Here is a 19,302-nt window from a genome sequence, read left to right as displayed (position 1 = left end):
CTATTTAAGCTTATGTAAATTACACTTCGAGAAGGTTGGAGTTTAATTTGCTTTCAGAATACGCAGGTTAATTGCACTGGCAGCCTGCATTTTGATATGTATCTTTATCATTCCTTTAGTTAATTATTGTTAATACAAATGACCAAAGAACACTGCTTAATGGCTAATGGCTCTCCGGATGAGTCAATGCAGATGTTGAGTCAAGAAAGTAAAAGGGCACAAGGAATTAAAGTGAAAAGAGATGTTAAGAGACTAAAAGCAAGTTAGGAATAAAATAAATATAATTGAATTTAAATTTCAAATAAAGGACAGACGGACAGAAAGAAGACAGTTGGCCTTTAGAGTCTTCTGTCATCCACGCGCTGTAATGATGCCGATTTTACGGCAGGCGTATAGCCCATCTCACCATGCCACTCGCTTCATTTGGCTCATGATGTGGACCATCGGCCTAGATCCAAGAGTGGGCATGTCTCTCTTTCTCTCCCTCCGTATTTCTCCTTTCCCAGCTCGTTTCGTGTCCATTCGGAGTTGCTATTATCTCATCACTGCCTGCCTGCCTCAGCTGTAGCCTCACAGTGGGAAATCATTGCAACAAACCAGCCCTCTCCTCTCTCTTCCTTCTCTCTTCAACTCTCCTCTGTTCTCCTCAACCATGGTGAGGAGAAATGGGCTTACTGTTGACCCCAATGACAAGGTATTTAGAAGCAGTTTGTGTCTTAATCACTGTACTCAGGAAATTTAAAGGGATAGTTCACCCTAAAATTTTAATGTTGTCATAATTTACTCACCCCAAATGTCCTGTCCACACCGGGACAATAATTGGGCACGTTTATCATCGACGTTTAACGCCTCATGACTAAACAAAGGGCGCAAATGCGAACGTTCTTCCCAGTATATCTTTCTTTGTGTGCATCATAACAAATACATTTATACAGATTTGAAATAACTTGAGGGTGAGTAAATGATGATAGAATTTCATTTTTGTGTGGGCTATTCCTTTTTGTATTGTTGAGGAGGTCACCAAGTTTTCTGCTACCTGGAATCTCACACTGTATTCTATACCTGCACAGATGACATGTATTCGTATCATATGCATATGTCAGGTTGAAAAGGATAAATCTAAATCTATACAAAGATGACAAAAGTGGGTTGTTACCATGGCCACCAAGTGTTTAAACGATGCTTGCAATTAACTGAGCTTTTCTGGTACTGTAGAACGCAATTGTAATTTTAACGTGTGCAACGCAATTGTAATTATAACGTGTGCAGTAAAAGATTAAAGCCAGTGATTTATGGTGTAAATTAAACGGTAATTAAACTTGAGTTCATTTTCGTCTTTGTAATACGAGACGAAGCATGTTAATCGAAATTACATCGAAACAATAGATTTGAACCGTTGAACGTTCCAAACCACACCCTGCTCCATTGCCTGGCACTCCTGAGGTGGTCAATCAGTTCATCATCTGCGCCACGCTTTCTTCTTTAGTCACGTTAACCTTTTCTTAACCCCACCTGTTCAGCACTCTCGCAATTCAGCAAGACCCACTGAAGTGCCTCCATTCTTCTCCGCTACATGCTGAAGGCTATCTGGGGAAAATGTTCAACACAACTCTTTTTATATTCCTGTCCTCCTTCAACTATAATATATATTAATCATTTGATACTGCTGTTGCTGAGACTTGTGTTGTAATCGGAGGACTGCCCTTTCCCACTGACGGAGTTAATTAAGTGTAAAATGGATGTAGGTGGGAGGGAAGGGGGGTAGAGGGGTGATGAAAAGGAAAGCTTGGCAAGGACCCCGACACGCCAACACTGAGCCTAGCGAGGGGATCGGGACACCGATGGGGCCTTCATCTGCCAGTCAAACTCGGACCAGCGCAGCAAACCTAAGAGAAGATGGATTACGGCCATTTGTGATGCTATTAGTGCTATTGAGTGGCTGCAGCTTTTACTGTCTGGTCCAGGATCAGCGTGTGTACAGAGTGCTGACACCGAAGACCAGAACATACGGTATGTGTTGTTTGTTTGCAAATAAGTATATTTTACATTTGTCGGGTGAATCGATTCAAAGCAACTTGTCCAGATACATACATTTTGAGTCTTTGGTCCCTAGAAATCCAACCCATGACCTTGGCATTGTGAAAACCCATGCTCTACCCAAAGAACCACACATCTCAAGTTTGGGAGAGAAATTAAAGAGTTGATTTATTGCAATATTAAGATTATATAAATGAAAACCTCATTTGAATGCAGTGCAATTATTTTATTGGAATTTATTTTGTTAGTTTTGAACTTAATAAGGGCACATTTTTTCGTTCCCTAACAAAATACGTAGCCTACACTCATTTTAAATGCTACAGGGGATTCAATTAATTTCCAATGGACTTAATTAATTTACTGTAGCTGAAAGTGCATGACTCCAGCAATGCTAAGGTCATGCACTTCCATGCAGATAAAGCATAATGTCTGAATACAGGGTAAGTCACTTTGGATAAAAACATAATTGAAATCATTTTAAAATGAGGAAGTGCAGTTTATATCAAACAATGATCAAATATAAGCTGTAGCTGTGAATACAGCTCTTCTCTACTGCCAACTGTCACAGTAGAGTTTGACATCAATTACTTAATTTGTAATTTTTGAGTTCCTTGAGAGTGTTTCTTTCTTCAAAAAAAACCCTTGTTGTTCATTCTCTTTTTTCTTACTCCAGCTTTAATCCTACTAGTATCATGGCCTTGTAAACTAATAGTACTATTTAGCGTGTTAATAAAATGTTTATATGCTCTCCTAATTGTAAATCGCTTTGGATAAAAGTGTCCGTCAAATTAATAAATGTAAATGTAATGTTCAGTGCTTTCAATGTAAAACTCTGTAAAAAACATGGCAACAACTTTTAAAGGGATAGTTTACCCAAAAGCAAAAAATTCTCATTTACTCATCCTCTAGTCATTTCAAACCAGTATGACTTTATTTCTAGTGCAGAACACAGAAGAATGATGGTAACCAAACAAAGCAGTATTTCACAAAACCTTTGCAAGTCAATGGTCAAAATATCTTCTCTTGTGCTCTTTAGAAGAAAGAAAGTCATACAGGTTTGAAATGACACAAGGGTGAGTAAATGAGGACAGAATTTTAAGGCAGATCTAATACAGATATCTGACAGATCTGATCACCATAGAATCTGCAGAAGTTAGAATAGAACTAGATTTTAGTTCAAGAACAGAATCATTTTAATCAATTGTTCAAGAAATTTGCAAATTTTGCACTTTCGTAATTTTTTAACTGGGCCCTGCTTAATATCTGAACCGGCTGCTAGGACATTGGTTAAATAGCTGGTCATGTGTAGTCTGGTCAGATTTTCTGCTATAATGAAATAATCCATTTCTCACTTAAAATAACGTTTCCTTAATTTCTTTTCCTTGCATAAAATATGACCTAAAATCTTTCTTATAATGAGATTTTCTTTGTCTTCTTAGGTATAATCGATATAAATAAAAGCAATAGTGAAGGTTTAATCACTCTTAAATGAGCCATATAAGCGTTCATTTCCTTCTCGTGTTTAAAATCTCACATCAAAGTTTGTGGTCCGAACCCAAGCATTTTTCTGTCCCTTTAAAGGAACTCAACAGAGGTGGTAAAGGATTGGCAGTAAATTGAAATGACACTCCAAGAGATTAAGAAAGGCATTTCATCAGCCTGGGAATTCATAGGACATACACGCCTCCAGATAAGAGGCGAACCAGAGATGCCAGTTTAATTAAACCACCACTGAACATGCCCTGTTAAGGGCAAAGAACTGTTTGCCTCATCACCACTGTTTTAATGACTCCTCTATCTCCAAATCTATTCTCGCCCTGTTGTTTAATGAAAAGTGTCACTTGTTACACACTGCTAACAGTGTTCATGTTACATATATTAAATGTTATCATGACTCATTATAATACTAATAAGAAGTACAATTGCAACTGGCAAACAGCCTATGAAGAATTTACATATTAAGTACATGTTATTCATTAGAAGTACTTACTTGTTTAATTACACAGCACAAACTCTAAAGTGTGACCGTGTCGCTGTACAGAGGTATAGTTCTTTTAACAAGCTCTTGATGGATTCATTTTGCAAATTTCAAGTGCTCAATAGATGTCATGTTCATAAATATTCCTCTAGTATTCTTTCCAAATTATTTAGAAAAATAGGCATGGGTGCTCCCTGTTATTCTGCAAATGGGCTCTTGTTACAACACTGAAAGCTTATGTCAATCTTTACTCCCTTTATAAACAACAGAATCATTTTGTAATTCTTGACAGATTTTAAAGACTGAACAAAATGTGGTCCAGCCACTTCATAAAATACTTTTTCAACCACCCTGATGAGTTCATAGCTACTGGGTCAGACTTTTCATTTGTCCTGATAATTCGGCATATTTGGCTATAATACACTTTACCATAATGTGTTGTGTCTGCATTGTCTGCATTCTATGTTCCTACAGAAAACCGCCCGACGGGAAAGTATCGGATGTAAGATCCGTGTCGTCATGGTGCTTTAGACAAGCGTTCGCTTAATAGATACATACAATTGGTGGGTTTATAAACTGACTCCAAAGCAACAACTACTATATAAGCAAGCGAATGTTGGTAAAGAAGCACTTCTATTGACAACGCATATCACTCCAATAAAAACGTTCCTGCGCACGTTTGATTTTTTGCTGGCAGATGTGTTGAGCAGATGTGTTGAGTTGATGTGTTCGCTTGATATTCGCGTGCGCATCCCGATAGCAGTAGAGAAATACCAAGGCACCAAGATCACCAACAGAGCCGGCCATACAAATCTCCCATACAGCTGTTCTCCAGCACTTTGAATTCTTGAGCTGTCCACTGCCAGAGGTGCTGAAACCAAACCCGTCGTTTGGGAATGCCTGAGTAGGACTTCAGTTGTCTCTTATCTCATCATCCCAAGGACATAAATATTGATAAATAATAGAAGAATGCATACGAATTAAAAAGTTGCTTGAATCAGTTCAGACATGTCATTAAACCAAATACGGTTAAATACAGATGCACGCATATGCAAGGTAAATGCTTGGAGAGGCGATAGAGGGAGGGGTTTGACGGGGAAAGACTTGTTTCTGTGCAGAAATGCATAATGTGTGTAAGGCTGACTAACTGCAATTGAAAATTTCGAAGTGCTGTGATTTGACAAGAGATGATCCGCAAAATCCACCGACAGCGGCAGGTATGCCTTAAATGGCCGATGGCCGCAACTTGGAGGTATTGAAATGCACCCCACGCACAAACCCCAGCACCCCACCACCGCACTGTATAACAAGCATCGAGCCCCGAACACACACACATGCCACACGGACAAGCTGCAAACACGGCGTTCTAAAAACGGCACCACATCAGCAACTCACCTTCAGCGCCTCGATGTCCAGCGATGCCGATCGGTCCATATGGAAAGATAAAGTCTGAAACAAAAGTTGAAAATCTAGCCTTGTAGTTCCCGAGCGCGAGCCTGCCCAGATCTCCGAGCCGCGGCGAATTTCCTCACTCTCATGCCCGCTGATCACGACTCCCGGTATAACACACAGCGACAATCTCAACTATTCTGTATTAAACAACTATTCGCTGAGAGTGTCTCAACACGAGATTAACAGAGTTCCAAGTCGCTGTCCCTGTTCTTCTCCAAATACAAAAGTGTTTCCATCAATTTGAGATCATGCTGTAATTGAGATCACTGAGCGCGCTACCGACACATCACTGACAACAACACTGGTAGATCAGTCCATTGAAAACAACCTTTTGCGGCAAATTTTAAGAAATTGTGTCCGACTCGAGCAGGCGGATGAGAAGGAGGCTGTCAGCCCAGTTCCGTTATCCGGTTGATTGATTGGTTGATTGATTGATGGAGATGCCAGGGACGGGGCGCACTATACTGCCCTACTTGGTGATCTCCACAAAACCTCGTATCCAAACGCGCGTCGCGTCTCCAGCCGAATCCCGATCCTCTGAATACGGGCTCTGTGTCTGGGAGAGGGAGTCTGAAGAGGGAGGGATGGAGTGCGGGAGAAGGAAGGGGGGAGATCTTCCTCGAATGATTGTGGGGGGGAATTTTTCTCTCTTTCGCGGCGACAATCCAGTTTAGTTTTTACACTACTTCGCAACCCGGCGACTGTACGGTCCCCTTATAGTCGGTAGCCAGTTCTTTTTATCACTCAAAACTGTCCAGCCATAGTTATTCTCCTGGGTCCTAGAGCCACGAGGGGTGAGAGATGTACACAGAGAGAGAGAGAGAGAGAGAGAGAGAGAGAGAGAGAGACTCGCCCGTTTGCTGAGAGATCCGCAATGCTATTTAAGTTTTAATTCGCATGCGTGCGTGTTGCATCTCAAGTGCATTCTATTGACCTGTTAAACAATTTCTAAAGTGCTTTTCGATGCAGATAACCACATTCAAAATAAGTAACTAGGAAAATGTATGTGATTTTGCTAAACGAACTATACACAGCTGAAATGCAGGGCATGCAGTGGGATCTTTTTTTCATTGAGCCCACCGCAATTAATCATTCCTTGGCATGGATTTTACGTGAGCACCTGACCTCAGCTGGGTATATTGTGCGCTCTTCAGCACCGGTGACGTCAACTCCCAGTGTCGGGACTCAAATTAACAGCCCACAGTAAAATGAGCTGAAGCGACAGCGCGACAGGTTTCAAGTGGAACACCTCAGAGGAGATGGTGTGTGTTCGCGCATTCGTTCACGTGTGTGCGTGCGTGTGTGAGAAGGGTATCAGCGCAGACGAACACACACCTATTTACATACAGTCTGGGCAGGTTGACAGAGACACGAGCACAATGTGTAGGTTTAAATATTGTGTCCTAGATAAGTGGATATCATACATCATCCTGTGACTTGCAAATATCGGCTTGTAATTCCTGGATGTATTAAACTTTAAATGTTGTCTCATTCAAGTGTGCCACGTGTATGTGTACATATCCAACACGGCTTACTGTACAGCATCATTTTTCTATTTACTTAACATCATCTTTAAATCACCAGTTATACCTGTAAGATCCAATGATCTGCTGCCACTGGATTTTATTTAAGAAGAATAGAGTTTGGCCCCCAAAGCTAAATACAAATGACTCGATTCCAACATTTGAAAAAAGGAGCTACAATGAAGTGACTTAGTCTGACGTTTGCCACATACATTTCTGCAGTGAATGACATCTGTGTTCACCCCTGTCTAACCTTATATTTTTCCTGCAAGGAGATGCATGCTGGCCAAATGAAGGACATACTTTCTATGGAGGTATGAGTGAGTCAGGTCCTTAGGGGGACATAGAACCGACCAGACATGCAGATGCGTGAGCTAATAAAAACATGATGAAAGAACGACTTAATATGGCTGATAGGAACTCTAAGGACATATTGTTATTCTATCATATTCGTTCAGATGTTTTAACAACACAGGAGAGAGAATTTAACATCTCGTCATTTATTTGTACATGCACATTAAAGAGCATGTGACCACTCTATAAATGTCATATCATTTCATATTTGGGCAGTTATATGGATATTTGTGTACAATCAAATGCAGCTGTTCGACTGTAAATATCAATGATCCTCCTTTTTAAGTTGAAAATGTTTTTGAAAGGGATAAAAAAACATGAAACTATGATCAGCCCTATACATTTAGCTGCAGAATCTTTATGTGCTATCACCAATTTCATGAGACATTTTTTTTGTTACCTCTCATACTACATAGAGAAAATTAAATGAAAATAAACCAAATGATAAAAACCAATGTGTAGACATCAAAAGATTTGTAGGCTTAACTGTAAATAATTAGTATGAACACCTTTAGAACAATTTTGATTCTGGTTTTAGTGGAATAATAATAATTATTATTATTAAGAAAATTATATAACTGTCTCTCGTTTTTGCAAGTCATGCATTCTCCATGTACAATATAATTCTGTATTATCAAAGACTTTTCGGTTTTGCCCCCCATTGGCAGAAACTGGAGGTACAGCAGTCCTACAGACAGTAGGCTATATAAGAGCACCTTGCCCTCTGATTGCCAATTCTTTAACAAAATCGTGTAATTCTATAATGTTTTAAAAAGTCTTTAATAATGAATTTCGTTGTTTTTTTCAAATACGTGGCCAATATTTCCTAAATATTTCAGGTATTTAACCCCCAAACAATAAAAACTACAAATCCCATAACGCAAGTGTGTGAATTCTGATTGGAGGCGAGAGTAACCAATCAAATTCCGCGGCCGCACTGATGCGATAAGAGCATCTTTCAACATGGCGGTGGTGGTTATGGGATTCCCATTCAACCTATCGTTTGCATCCATATTGTTAATTCTGCTTCTATGTCTCCAGTCAGGAGGAGGTCAAAAGAAAAAGGAGGTACTGATGCATTCATAAATATAAATTTCACAGCAGACTGCGATGTTTATTGAGAGAAAATATATCGTAAATGCCGCGTATAGCTCTGTTGTCTATTACTTATTACTAGGTCGGCGCTATTAAATTGTATTGACAGGAATATGACCCTAACACGCTTTTTTAAACACCCACGAGGCACACAGAAATATTCGATAAGAGAACAATAGCTTGTATTAGTGCTTGTCAGGTGTCGTCCTCGGTTTTGTCCGTGCTCGGGAACGCAGAACAGTGCGCGTGCCCGTGTCCGTGTGACGCCGCGCGCATGCCCGTATATATGACACAATGATGTGCAAATGCGATGTTGAATATAAAAAGTGTGTTGGATGATGGATAGTTTAATTTTTTATGTTTATTTAGTATGCGCTTTTTTTAACTTGAATGAGTTAATAATTCAATATTTTTACGAATTTATGTTTTCATTGGAAATGTATGTGTCAATCACGTGATCATGAAAAAAAAATAATTATAAAAGTATTGCTACGGTTTTCAGATAAATATCTCAATACACTTACCGTGTATATCTTATATTTGTTGTGTCATATAGTTGTTCTGGAGTTAGACTGGACATTAAACCTTTTGCATTTTCGCATTGTTGAGTTTTGATACTCAGTTCCTTGCTTGCTTATTATTGCAGTGTTTATATATTTTATATGAGGTGCACTCTAAGATGATCTTTCTTTTTTCTGCAAATATTATATGCAAATATGATTTGTATTTAACCCATTCCTCTCTCTGCAGCAGACTAGCAGGACAATTATTATATTGGGCACAAATCAGGCAAAGTGGTGAAGCAGCAACTTTCTGCTTTTCCCCCTTACCTTTTTTATTAATTTCTTCATATTTCCTCTTCCTCTCATGTCTTGTTCACCCTCTCTTTCCTGCCTCCTGGCCTGATGCTCTGCGGGTGCTGAGAAGGGCAGTATTGAGTCATTGTCTTTAAACCTTAATATATCTGTTAAGGTTTGTGCTGCCCTCTGTGAATGCTGGAGGAGGAGAGTGGGCAGGGGTTGAGGCATATTTTTTCTCTTCCTAGATGCTCGTTCATCATCACAGCCAAATTTTTTGCCTCTCGTTTCTTGGCTTGACTAATGGGAAAAGGTGGAAAAAGATGGAGTAAGCAGTTTTCGCCTGCTGAAGTTGCATAGTTTTTGTTTGCCTTTGTTTTCCGTAGCTGGCAGGTGGATGCTTCTACAAAGGGTTTAAAGATCCTTTACTAGTTTAGTTTCTGAATCTCTTTGTTTTTGGCATTTTGAAGGTTCAAATTTTGAAAGCGATTGAGCCAGCCAGGTCATTTAACCATGGACCACTTCGCAAGATGTAAACACTCGCCCAGAACCACTTCCTGTTTCATTTTTATTTATTTTATTTAATGTTAAGTATAAATGATCTTTTTGTTGTACTTTAGTGGTTGTGTAATGTTAAAAAAACAAAATATGGACCTGCGTTGAACCAGCATTGTTAATGTTTACATCGTCCAAAGTGGTCTTTAATCTTAGTTTTGTTGTTTTTCACCAATTTTTTTTTTAATTCTGTCATTGTTTACTCGCCATCAAATTGTTTCAAATCTATATAAATTACTTTGTTCTGCTGAACACAGAGAAACATATTTGGAAAATTTTAGCAATTTCCAGTTCTGGGACATTATTGACGACCATAGTAAGAAAAACATTATGGTCAAATGTGCCTCAGAAAAGTTTGATTTCCTCAATTCTTCAGCATTTCTAATTTTGTGTTCAACAGAACAAATACATGTATACAGGGTTGGAACAACTAAGGGTGAGTAAATGTTGACAGAATATAATTTGTTTGGTTTGAAATATAAATAAATATTGCACTAAATTCAGCAATACTTCTCGTTAGACATTTTATGTTCAGTATATTCAATATCCCTATTTTATTCACCATTGGGATGCCCTTGTCTTGATACCTGTTTCTCTTTAAAAACCCACATCAATTGACCAGTAGTTTTATGTAATCTTTTGTTTCTTTTCATTTATAAAGCATGTTGACATTTCAAACTTCAAGAATTGTTCATTTTCAACTAAGTTTTCTTTTCCATAACAACTGCTGGTTTTATTTATTTATTACAAGCTAAAATCAATATAACCTTTCATATTATTAGTCCAACACTTGTTTGGTATTGCATGCTTTAGCAGTTGCTCTTAAATCAAAACCCTGTAGGCTAAGATGAATCACTAGCAAAGAATGAGTCAATTCAGTATTTGTCCAAGTTATTTTTGTCTGGATGACATGCTCTGTTCAGTGTTAGAAGGCATTGGGCTTGGATTTGCATATTTGCAAAGCATCTACTGTGAAAAGAGGGCAGCTTTCCTCGAACCCTTTAGAAGCTTATTAATCTGATGTCTGCCATTTAGTTTTTAAATCCCCAAATACTTTGTCATCGTGTTTAACAATGCTAAATAAGCCATTTAGTTTGGCACTTGTTCTGTATCTATACCAACGGTATTTATTTATCTATCAGTCTGTTTCTCAGTTATTATTCATATTTACCCTCAAATAGTGCATCTCAATTTTTGTTTCATTTCACTACATTGTTAGACCTCTACTGCGTTCACTCCTCACAGATCTAGCAGAAACATGTCTACCATAGTTCCAATGCAAATACAGTCTTGTATGATCAGGGGCCCGACATGGCCCCATCCAGACTCCGGCAGCTGGAGTCAGATCCCGTCTCCCTTCCGCACTCAAACTGCGGCTTGACTCATTACAGCTCAGGCTGCCACTGGGGCGGGAGGCTTGAAAGACAGCAAGTCAAGTTTATGTTCTGAAACAACTGAAATGTTTGAAGTCTTGAAGCCTCTCTCACGCTGGGGTGAGCGGTGCGAATAGGGCCACCCTGCTGAGTGTTTGATGAAGGCAGTTTAATTCTAAAAGCTCAGAGACATAATGATGCATACATGTAGTCATCCATGGAGAGGAAAATAGCGTCATGCTGCTCTGCCTCTCTCAAACTACCTTTTTTATTTCGCTTCTTTTTCGCTAACTTGTTTCATGCTAACGTGATGGACTGTAATCCTGATGCATTGATTGCACAGATTGGGAATGTGGTTGCAGTGTGCAGGCCTGCATGTATACATTTCCATAATGAGACGACATTCTGCAAGACTCTTAATTGTTAATACAACACGGCTCAATGCAAATTAATCTGCCAGTCTTCTATAAAAAGAGATGGTGGTCTCTAGTGCATTAGGAGGTAGTTTTTCCTTTTTGCCCCCTTTCCTGACCGGGATCAAGGGAGACTGTCGGAAATGACGGGCAGGTGTGGCGAGGCGTGTTGTTACATGGTCAAGACTCAAATTGCATTGACTTGAATGTGCATCATGGTGCCACAAGTGGTTGGAAATTTCACACTTCAAATTTAACTTTTGAACACAGAAGTACAGAGTAGCATTGAATTTGCCATCCAGACGTTTTTGCCATATCTCCCGTGAACAGAAAGAGTAAAGCACACGCATGCATCACACGCACACTGCTGTAACCCCCGTGTCTATCTAGAGAGACAGTGAATCGTATTTAAGGCCTGTTTGTCATATGATTTGTATTGTGCTTGAGAAGCATTACCAAAATGATTCTCCATGCCATCCACACAGACGAGCCTCTCGAGCTGGCGGGAGGCTGTGATATCATCAACATTAGACCCAAAGCCATCGCACATGTATTGCTTATGGAGAATCATTTGGAATATTAAGCGAGACTTACGACTGCCCCGGCCCCACAAATCACAGCAAGGGCACGATTGCTTGGTCCGTTCTTTCACTTTGCGATTTAAAATGGAAAATTATGCTTTAAAAGGTAAATAAACAAAAAAGCAATGAATATTTAGCATGCCCTGGACCTTCTCTGGTCTCCAATGATGTCAGATACGGACATGCCGGTGTAGTTGTATTTCCCTTGAACGTTTTATTCAATATTCAAGAGATTCTTTGGATGTATTTGTAACAAGTGCATTGATATTTGTGGCGTTTTATGATGAGACGACATAGAAAAAATAAGTAATATGTAAGTGTTAAAATATTTAGATCATTGTTTCTCTTACCATTTACGTTAGGGGGGGCGCCCCACCCCTCTAACAGCAACCCCCGCCCCCCTTGAAGGTCAAGTTAATTTCATTATTTAGAATAAATTCATTTCAGTTGTTACATTTTCTTGTCAGTAGTTTTTTTTTATATATTAAAATAGACCACTAGGACTTTGCTTTAGCACCAGAGCCTACAACACATTTTCTCAGTTAACATGACTTTTATGTTTCATACATACTGTGGCTATCAGAATATAAAATAAATGGCCTGATAATACGTCAGATGTTAACTTTTTATAAACATATTCAACTGGGCTCAACTGATCACTTATCGCCGCAAAGAAAATAATAAAACAGCACTCCTATAACGAATTTCACACTTTCTTTAAAATGAATAGCCTTTTTTACAGTAAATCATATGAATAAAGCTTCTAATTAAAATGTGTGACATTTGATTTTATTTATGTATTTGAATGTTTCATTAGCCGCGGACCTGTTGATTGAATGATAATAGCTTGTGTGGCAGAGCTGTCCGCGTGATGGATGCTTTGTGTTCCCGAAGACGTCGCCCTGCCTCCTTTCTGACATTTGGAGTCAGAAATTGGGCATAATCAGAGGGCAGTTATTTTTTAAGTCATGGGAAGGAGAGGGGACGTTAGATTGACCACAGGGAAGTCGTACATGCTGTGTTTAACATCAGAGTAAGGGAAAGATCAAGGTTCGGAAAATGTCTGTAAAGTAATGATTCCTTAAAAACAGTTCTTGCTGGATGATCTGTTTACTGTCTCTGTATTGACACTTCATGAATATGTACTGAATGAAGAGCTCTATACAAGAAGTATGCCTGACATCGTGTGTCAATGCATCTGGTGGTTTAATCTAGTTGTACGGCAGCATATGGAAAACTGTGAAGACCACAGTTCACATGTGAACTAGCAATTAATGTGTATAGCTGTTTTTTTCCAATTAATTTTTATAATTTATGAGCCCTATCAAACTCTCACTTCAATCCCATATGACCCAGCTTTGTTGATGCGTATAGCACAGAAATAAATATTCAGATTGGTTATAATGCTTTTATGTGACTAACTGTAAGTACTGTAGATGTGTATAGAAATCAGAATATGCATAAACAACTGTAAATAATCCCTTATTGTCTGAATTTGGTCATGTGAAGCCTTCTCTCAGGGTCACACAGGAGCTGTTTTTACCCTGATGTTACTCTGAGCATCGATCTATGCGGATCTGACCCGATGCCTCCCTAATAGTCACATCTAGAGTCCAACAGAGCTTGACAACCATACGGCTCTGCTTTTGTACTAAAGAAGAAAAACACCACCTGTGAATTTTGATAAACATCATCTTGTCTTTCTTTGGAACACGGTACGAGGAAACAACTTTCAAATCGTATTTATTTTCCTTTTCCCATTTCATCAGTCCCGCTTACTGCCCGCCAGTCCACCCCACGGCTTGTGACATCTTCGATTGTCCGTTATCTGTGCTGTCATAGCGGGCATCGTCACAGTGTGGCGGCGGATGATCCGGCGAAGATGCGGTAGGCGGGAGTACAGCGTGGTCGAGTCTGCCTGTCGAACCGGATAACGCACGCAGCCTTATCAGCGCTGTTCCAGCCATCCGCACCAAAGCCTTAAACATGAATTAAAAAGTGTATTAGAAAGAGTTGTTCATTAGCAAGAACGGTGACGGGGAGGAGGGTTCTCTAAAGCAGTTTGCCTGTTTAGTGCTACTGTAGAAACAACATGACGAATTTCATGAAAGGGGACCCGCGGTGTAAGTAGATAGAAATAGCTCATTCTAAGATATTAACAACATAACGCTTCAGTATGTAAGGTCTTTAAACACCTCTGAAGACATAGTTATGTATATTATATTGCATTTCTGTCAATAAGATACACATTGCACCTTAGAAAAAAAGTTTCTCATAAAATGTCAGTTGAAGAGTTTGTCATTTGAACTAAATCCGAGTTAAAATGACTGCGTTAAGTGACCTGGAATATTTTTTTCAAGAAGAGATGGTTACATAGAGGAAAACGTTACGAATTGCAGCTTTAAGGTGTCCAAAATCTCAATTTTTTTAATCTGTTTAGTTTTTTTCCATAGACGAGTATGCAAGATGTTTTAACACTGATACAGAACAGCTTCCAGTTTAGATATTTGTAAATCTTACATATATAATTAAATTTGAGATGAAGATTCTTTTAACATTTTCATTCAGTTCTAAATGTTTTGTTGGTTGTACTGTAGTTTGTTCAAAAATACAACCAATACGTCTTCCGAAGTGATCTATAGTATTATTTTTAGCAAATAAACCCAAAACCAGAATGTAATATAACTGGTCACTTTACTTGTCCATCAGATATCTCTTTCTGTCTAAGTGGGCTGGACTCTCTACTCTATTTGACGTTGCCGTATTTTTCTTTTTCTCTGGATTGTTCATGAAATGTCTTTTTCATTAAGTTGAGGTGATTGAGGCACTCCCTGTCTATGAAAAAAAGAGCAAATTCCATCTAGGGATTTAATATCACTTCGTTCACGGCCATCGCAAGTCATTTCTCAGTCACCGTTTAATTGACAGGAAAATTAGATCCAAGTCCCTCTTTCTCTTTCTTAAAATGGCAGTATAGTGAAAGAACAGCGTTTAAGAAGGACAATAAAAGGCAAAATGCTAAATTGAGCTTCTTTGTCTTTTAATACACTCAGCCCTGACCCAAATCCAAGAGTAAATTATACTCCATAATTAATAACCATAATCCCAAACCATAAGGAAATCTTTCAGTCTTTTGTTGTCTGCGAGGACAGACTGTTATGCCAATTTTCAACGTTTCATTGCTGTTTTTACAAAAGATAAAGGCTGCATTTACACAATCAATGTTTATAAACAGATTTGACTCCCAAATCGTCCGTACTGACCTAACAAGAGCACTTGTAGTTGATATGTGTGGGACGCAATCCAGCTTCCCACATACGTTCGTGAGCTCTCGGGATGCTCACATGAGATGCTGAGCGAAAATGTCTTATATGCACTTGTTAGTGTTAGATGCACATGAAGTGGGTGCAGTTGCAGGTCTTTGATGATTGGTTTGTTTTGAATTGGCTGACTAGCTGCTGTCTGACATTTCACTCCCATCAAATAGACTTGCGTGGAGTTGCCGTGTCAGCAAAACCCACCTTTCTCCGCACCACTTCGTGTTCCCTGCCAGCTTTCCGTTTATTGAACTAAAGCACCGTTTGATTTTGTTATAAACAGAGCATAATAAAAGCTTAAAACCTTTTATGACGTTGACTGCATATTTCAGGAAAAATGTTGGCGCTTTTGTGGTATGGAACAGATGTGTTGTGGTTACAGCTCAGTGCTGGATAACAGAAGATTGCAGGTTTAAATCTCGCGAATTCTGAGAGCAAATTTTATGTTTTTGAATCTGAACTACTTGGAAGCTAAAAGGTTTATAATGCACACTCCTGTCTTTCCCGGGCAAAGGACAAGTTTTAAGATTTCTAATCACTTTTGAGATCTGCTTGTGCGTATGAATCACTGAGAGCATGTGTGCAGACACTGTGTCAAGGCCGATACTGGTTTGTATCCTCATATCTGAAGGGGAACATAAAAACCGGTGACACGTTTTGGTTAAAGTTCACTTTGTCAATTTAAAGTCACTTTGACGTCTTCATCTCTTAACAGATAGGGGGAATTCATCAAGGTAATTGGAGCGGAAAGATTCCCTTCTTGTGCTTGCCCAACAGAGCAAAGTGATGTGCTTTTATCTGACACCCCCATAATTAAAGATAAGAACCTAAATATTAAAAGCACGCCAAGACGCCAGTCACATCCAAACTTGACTCCACAGCTTCTGCAAACTGTAGAGAAATGAACAACTGCTTTGAATTGATAACCATCTGTTGATTATTTCCCTCAAATATTCACATGTGTGAACGCAAGTGTGAACGCAAACGCATCCCCGACAATCTGAAAATGATTCCGGAAAGGGGACCTAGTAACATTAACGGATCAGTCTCGGAAAGCCCCTGTGTGAACGAAAGGCAGGAGCAATGGGGTAAGGGGTGTGCCGTAGTGCTGATACACGCATCATTACAATGACGTAGCTATCATGCGACTGTTTGAGCGGGGGGTTTAAAAACCAGAAAGCACTTCGATATATAAAGTTTGCATATCAACATCTAACCTCCGATCAGCTGCCATGTTGTTCTACACAATGAAAACACTTCCGCTGTTGAAGGGCGTCACTACCACTTTCGTTTCTGACGCGCAAATTATACGTCATGTCAAGATCGTGTCTTTACGGGATCTTTACGTGATCTTTACGGGATGTGTGTGAACGCATGCACAGATTCCAGAAAATCACGGGCAGTGTGAATGATCAAAACAGGTTACGGAACTCGGTTTCCGTGTATTTTCCAGGATCTCTGTGTGAAATGGGCTATACTGTATGGACCAAATGTTCTGCTTTGATCAACAAACTAGTGTTGTCTGGCAAGAGGTGGAATGTTCTGCACAAATGTTTCCTCCTCCGAACAACATTGCTGTGATTGCATGTGGGATTTCAGGTTAAAAATTATATTTATTTGGAAACTCTATTTCAGGGCGCTAGACTAACATTTGATGGAGGTGGTACTGGTGTTACCAATTTATTCAGTTGGTTGCACCAGCCCTTAATTTGGTAGCATCAGAGTCACGGGGTGAGGTAGGAAAAAAGAATCACTAAAACTTAATTCAAATGTGTTTAATACATGAATAAACAAATTAGAAATGAATTCAAATCATTGATTTACTTATTTGTATTATACTATATGTTAATTCTCATTACCCACTTGTGAACAACTCGTATAAGAGAACACAATTCCTTTAATACAAGCGAGTGTTTTTGGGCCCGTCCTTTGTTGTTTGATGAACACTATAAACAGATATCTTTATTATGCTCCTGCCTCCTTAAGAGCTAGTGCACTATACTGAAACACACATGCATTTTGTTACCCAACTGTTTGTTCACACAACGGACTACCCTAACAAGGATTCTTGAAAATATTATATAAGAATTTTTACATAATTTTGTGTTTATATGTCCGTTTTAGAGTAAGAAGGCATGAAAGAGAACTCAGTGTAGCATTTTGTGCTTTGACTGCCTGGGCGTGCGCATATCTCAAACAACCCGCAAGACCTGAAGGCTTTTAGTGATTTTTCTTCACGTAAGCTGCATTGATAAAAGTTTAGCATGCTCTCCTACTTGTAAATCGCTCTGGATTAAAGTGTCTGACAAATGAATAAATCTAAATGTAATTTAACGTGATGTATATCACTTTGCAGTGTTGTTAGAGAGCTTTATAGAATAGTATAGTGCTTAAAGTTTAAACGTGTTTCCTGCATTAGCTTCACATGCATACAATACATGCAAAACATTACGTTATCTTTGCTTGTTTGTACCTTAGCCAGGAAAAAACTCTTGTATTCTGCAGGCGGCTTCACTCATTTGCTCTGCCGCCCCTTCAGCTTCACGATAGCATGCACCTCTTGGGCTACGTCTTTGGGGGCGGGGTACTGAAAGATAAGTGAATGGTTGAAGGAGGGTAAACGAAAATGAGGGACTTAGTGCACAATATAACATTTTTGCACAATAAATGTATTAAATGCAAAAAATATTTATTGATCAGTTTGGCAGTCGCACCAGTGCGACCATTAAGAAAAACTTGTCTCACTGGCAGTTGAAAGAAAATGCTACATTCTGGTCGCAGTCTAGAGCCCTGTATTTGAATTATTTTATTTTAATTGATCAATATTGGTAGTAAGGTATTTTAATTGTAGACTAGAATAGTTTTTTTGTGATAGCAAAGTTTAAAGGCCTGATAAGATGTCTCTCTTAAAGCTGCAATCTGTAAGTTTTTTTGGTCATTGAGCAAGTCCTTAAAAAAAAGCAGACTACAAATCTGTCTCCCTATCTTTCCCTCATTCACAATGGTAAGCTTATAATAATGTTTTAGAATTTGAGCTTTTTGCATTCGATGTGGTGGACAATGTCAGTTTAAGGTGATTTGACTTTGTCCACATAAACAGAAGTATATAAAAGAATCTGTAATTTGTTGTCGCAAATGGATGGTAGTGTTTCTGCTACATTCATTTCGCTGTGGCGGGCAACCACGCCAAAAATCCTCCTGCCATGACTACAGTGACGTACTGTTTCCCAATTATTCATAATTTGTCCAGCCATTGTTGCTAAATTTTCAACTTTTTCACTAGATTACCCGCGGGACCCGCGCATCACTACTGTGTTGCGATTAAAACTTTTAATCTAATTAATTACATGATGTTGCGATTAATTGACCTAATTAATTGCAACTGAATTGCACATCATATTTGGGTGCAAAATATAATTTAAATCGTTTAGATGTTCTGAAGCTAAAACTGCCACAATTTTGTTTTCTTCAGAAGCTGAATTATTATAATTAAAGACCATAACAGTTTGGTTAAAAGTCTTCCTTTTCCCCTCAAAAAATTGTAATTCAAGCTAGAAACGACATAATGGTAAGCAAATGTAAATAAGATTAATTTTTTGGTGGGGGGACTATCACCAATTTATTAGTATTATTATTAATTAACTTTTTTTATTAAAATGCTGTTAAAAGTCTTTGAAGAATTAAAAACTTCCAGAAGGTGGCGGTTAATGTCATTCATTCATTAGTTTCATTGGATTAGTTCAAGAATGCAGTAAATTACTCTTTATGAATTCCATATCCACTCCACTGATTAATTGATTCACCCAATTGATTCGCTCAAAAAACGC

General features: G+C 38.8%; 2 protein-coding genes across 2 annotated transcripts in view; one reads left to right on the top strand and one right to left on the bottom strand.

Moving 5' to 3' along the window:
* LOC130432999 (zeta-sarcoglycan) overlaps positions 1-5,977 on the bottom strand; it is a 217,581-nt gene extending 211,604 nt beyond the window's left edge. The window contains exon 1 of the mRNA XM_056762635.1: positions 5,411-5,977. Within this exon, the coding sequence (XP_056618613.1) occupies positions 5,411-5,449 (39 nt within the window). The 5' untranslated portion in view covers positions 5,450-5,977. The remainder of the gene's footprint in view (positions 1-5,410) is intronic.
* A 2,315-nt stretch (positions 5,978-8,292) lies between these two features.
* LOC130407704 (tumor suppressor candidate 3) overlaps positions 8,293-19,302 on the top strand; it is a 70,431-nt gene continuing 59,421 nt past the window's right edge. The window contains exon 1 of the mRNA XM_056730866.1: positions 8,293-8,412. Coding sequence (XP_056586844.1) covers positions 8,308-8,412 — 105 coding nt within the window. The 5' untranslated portion in view covers positions 8,293-8,307. The remainder of the gene's footprint in view (positions 8,413-19,302) is intronic.

Source organism: Triplophysa dalaica, chromosome 2 (genome assembly GCF_015846415.1).
Source record: "Triplophysa dalaica isolate WHDGS20190420 chromosome 2, ASM1584641v1, whole genome shotgun sequence".
NCBI classification, from domain to species: Eukaryota; Metazoa; Chordata; class Actinopteri; order Cypriniformes; family Nemacheilidae; genus Triplophysa; species Triplophysa dalaica.
Note: the sequence above shows the minus strand (reverse complement) of the source record. Positions and strands in the feature narration are given on the sequence as shown.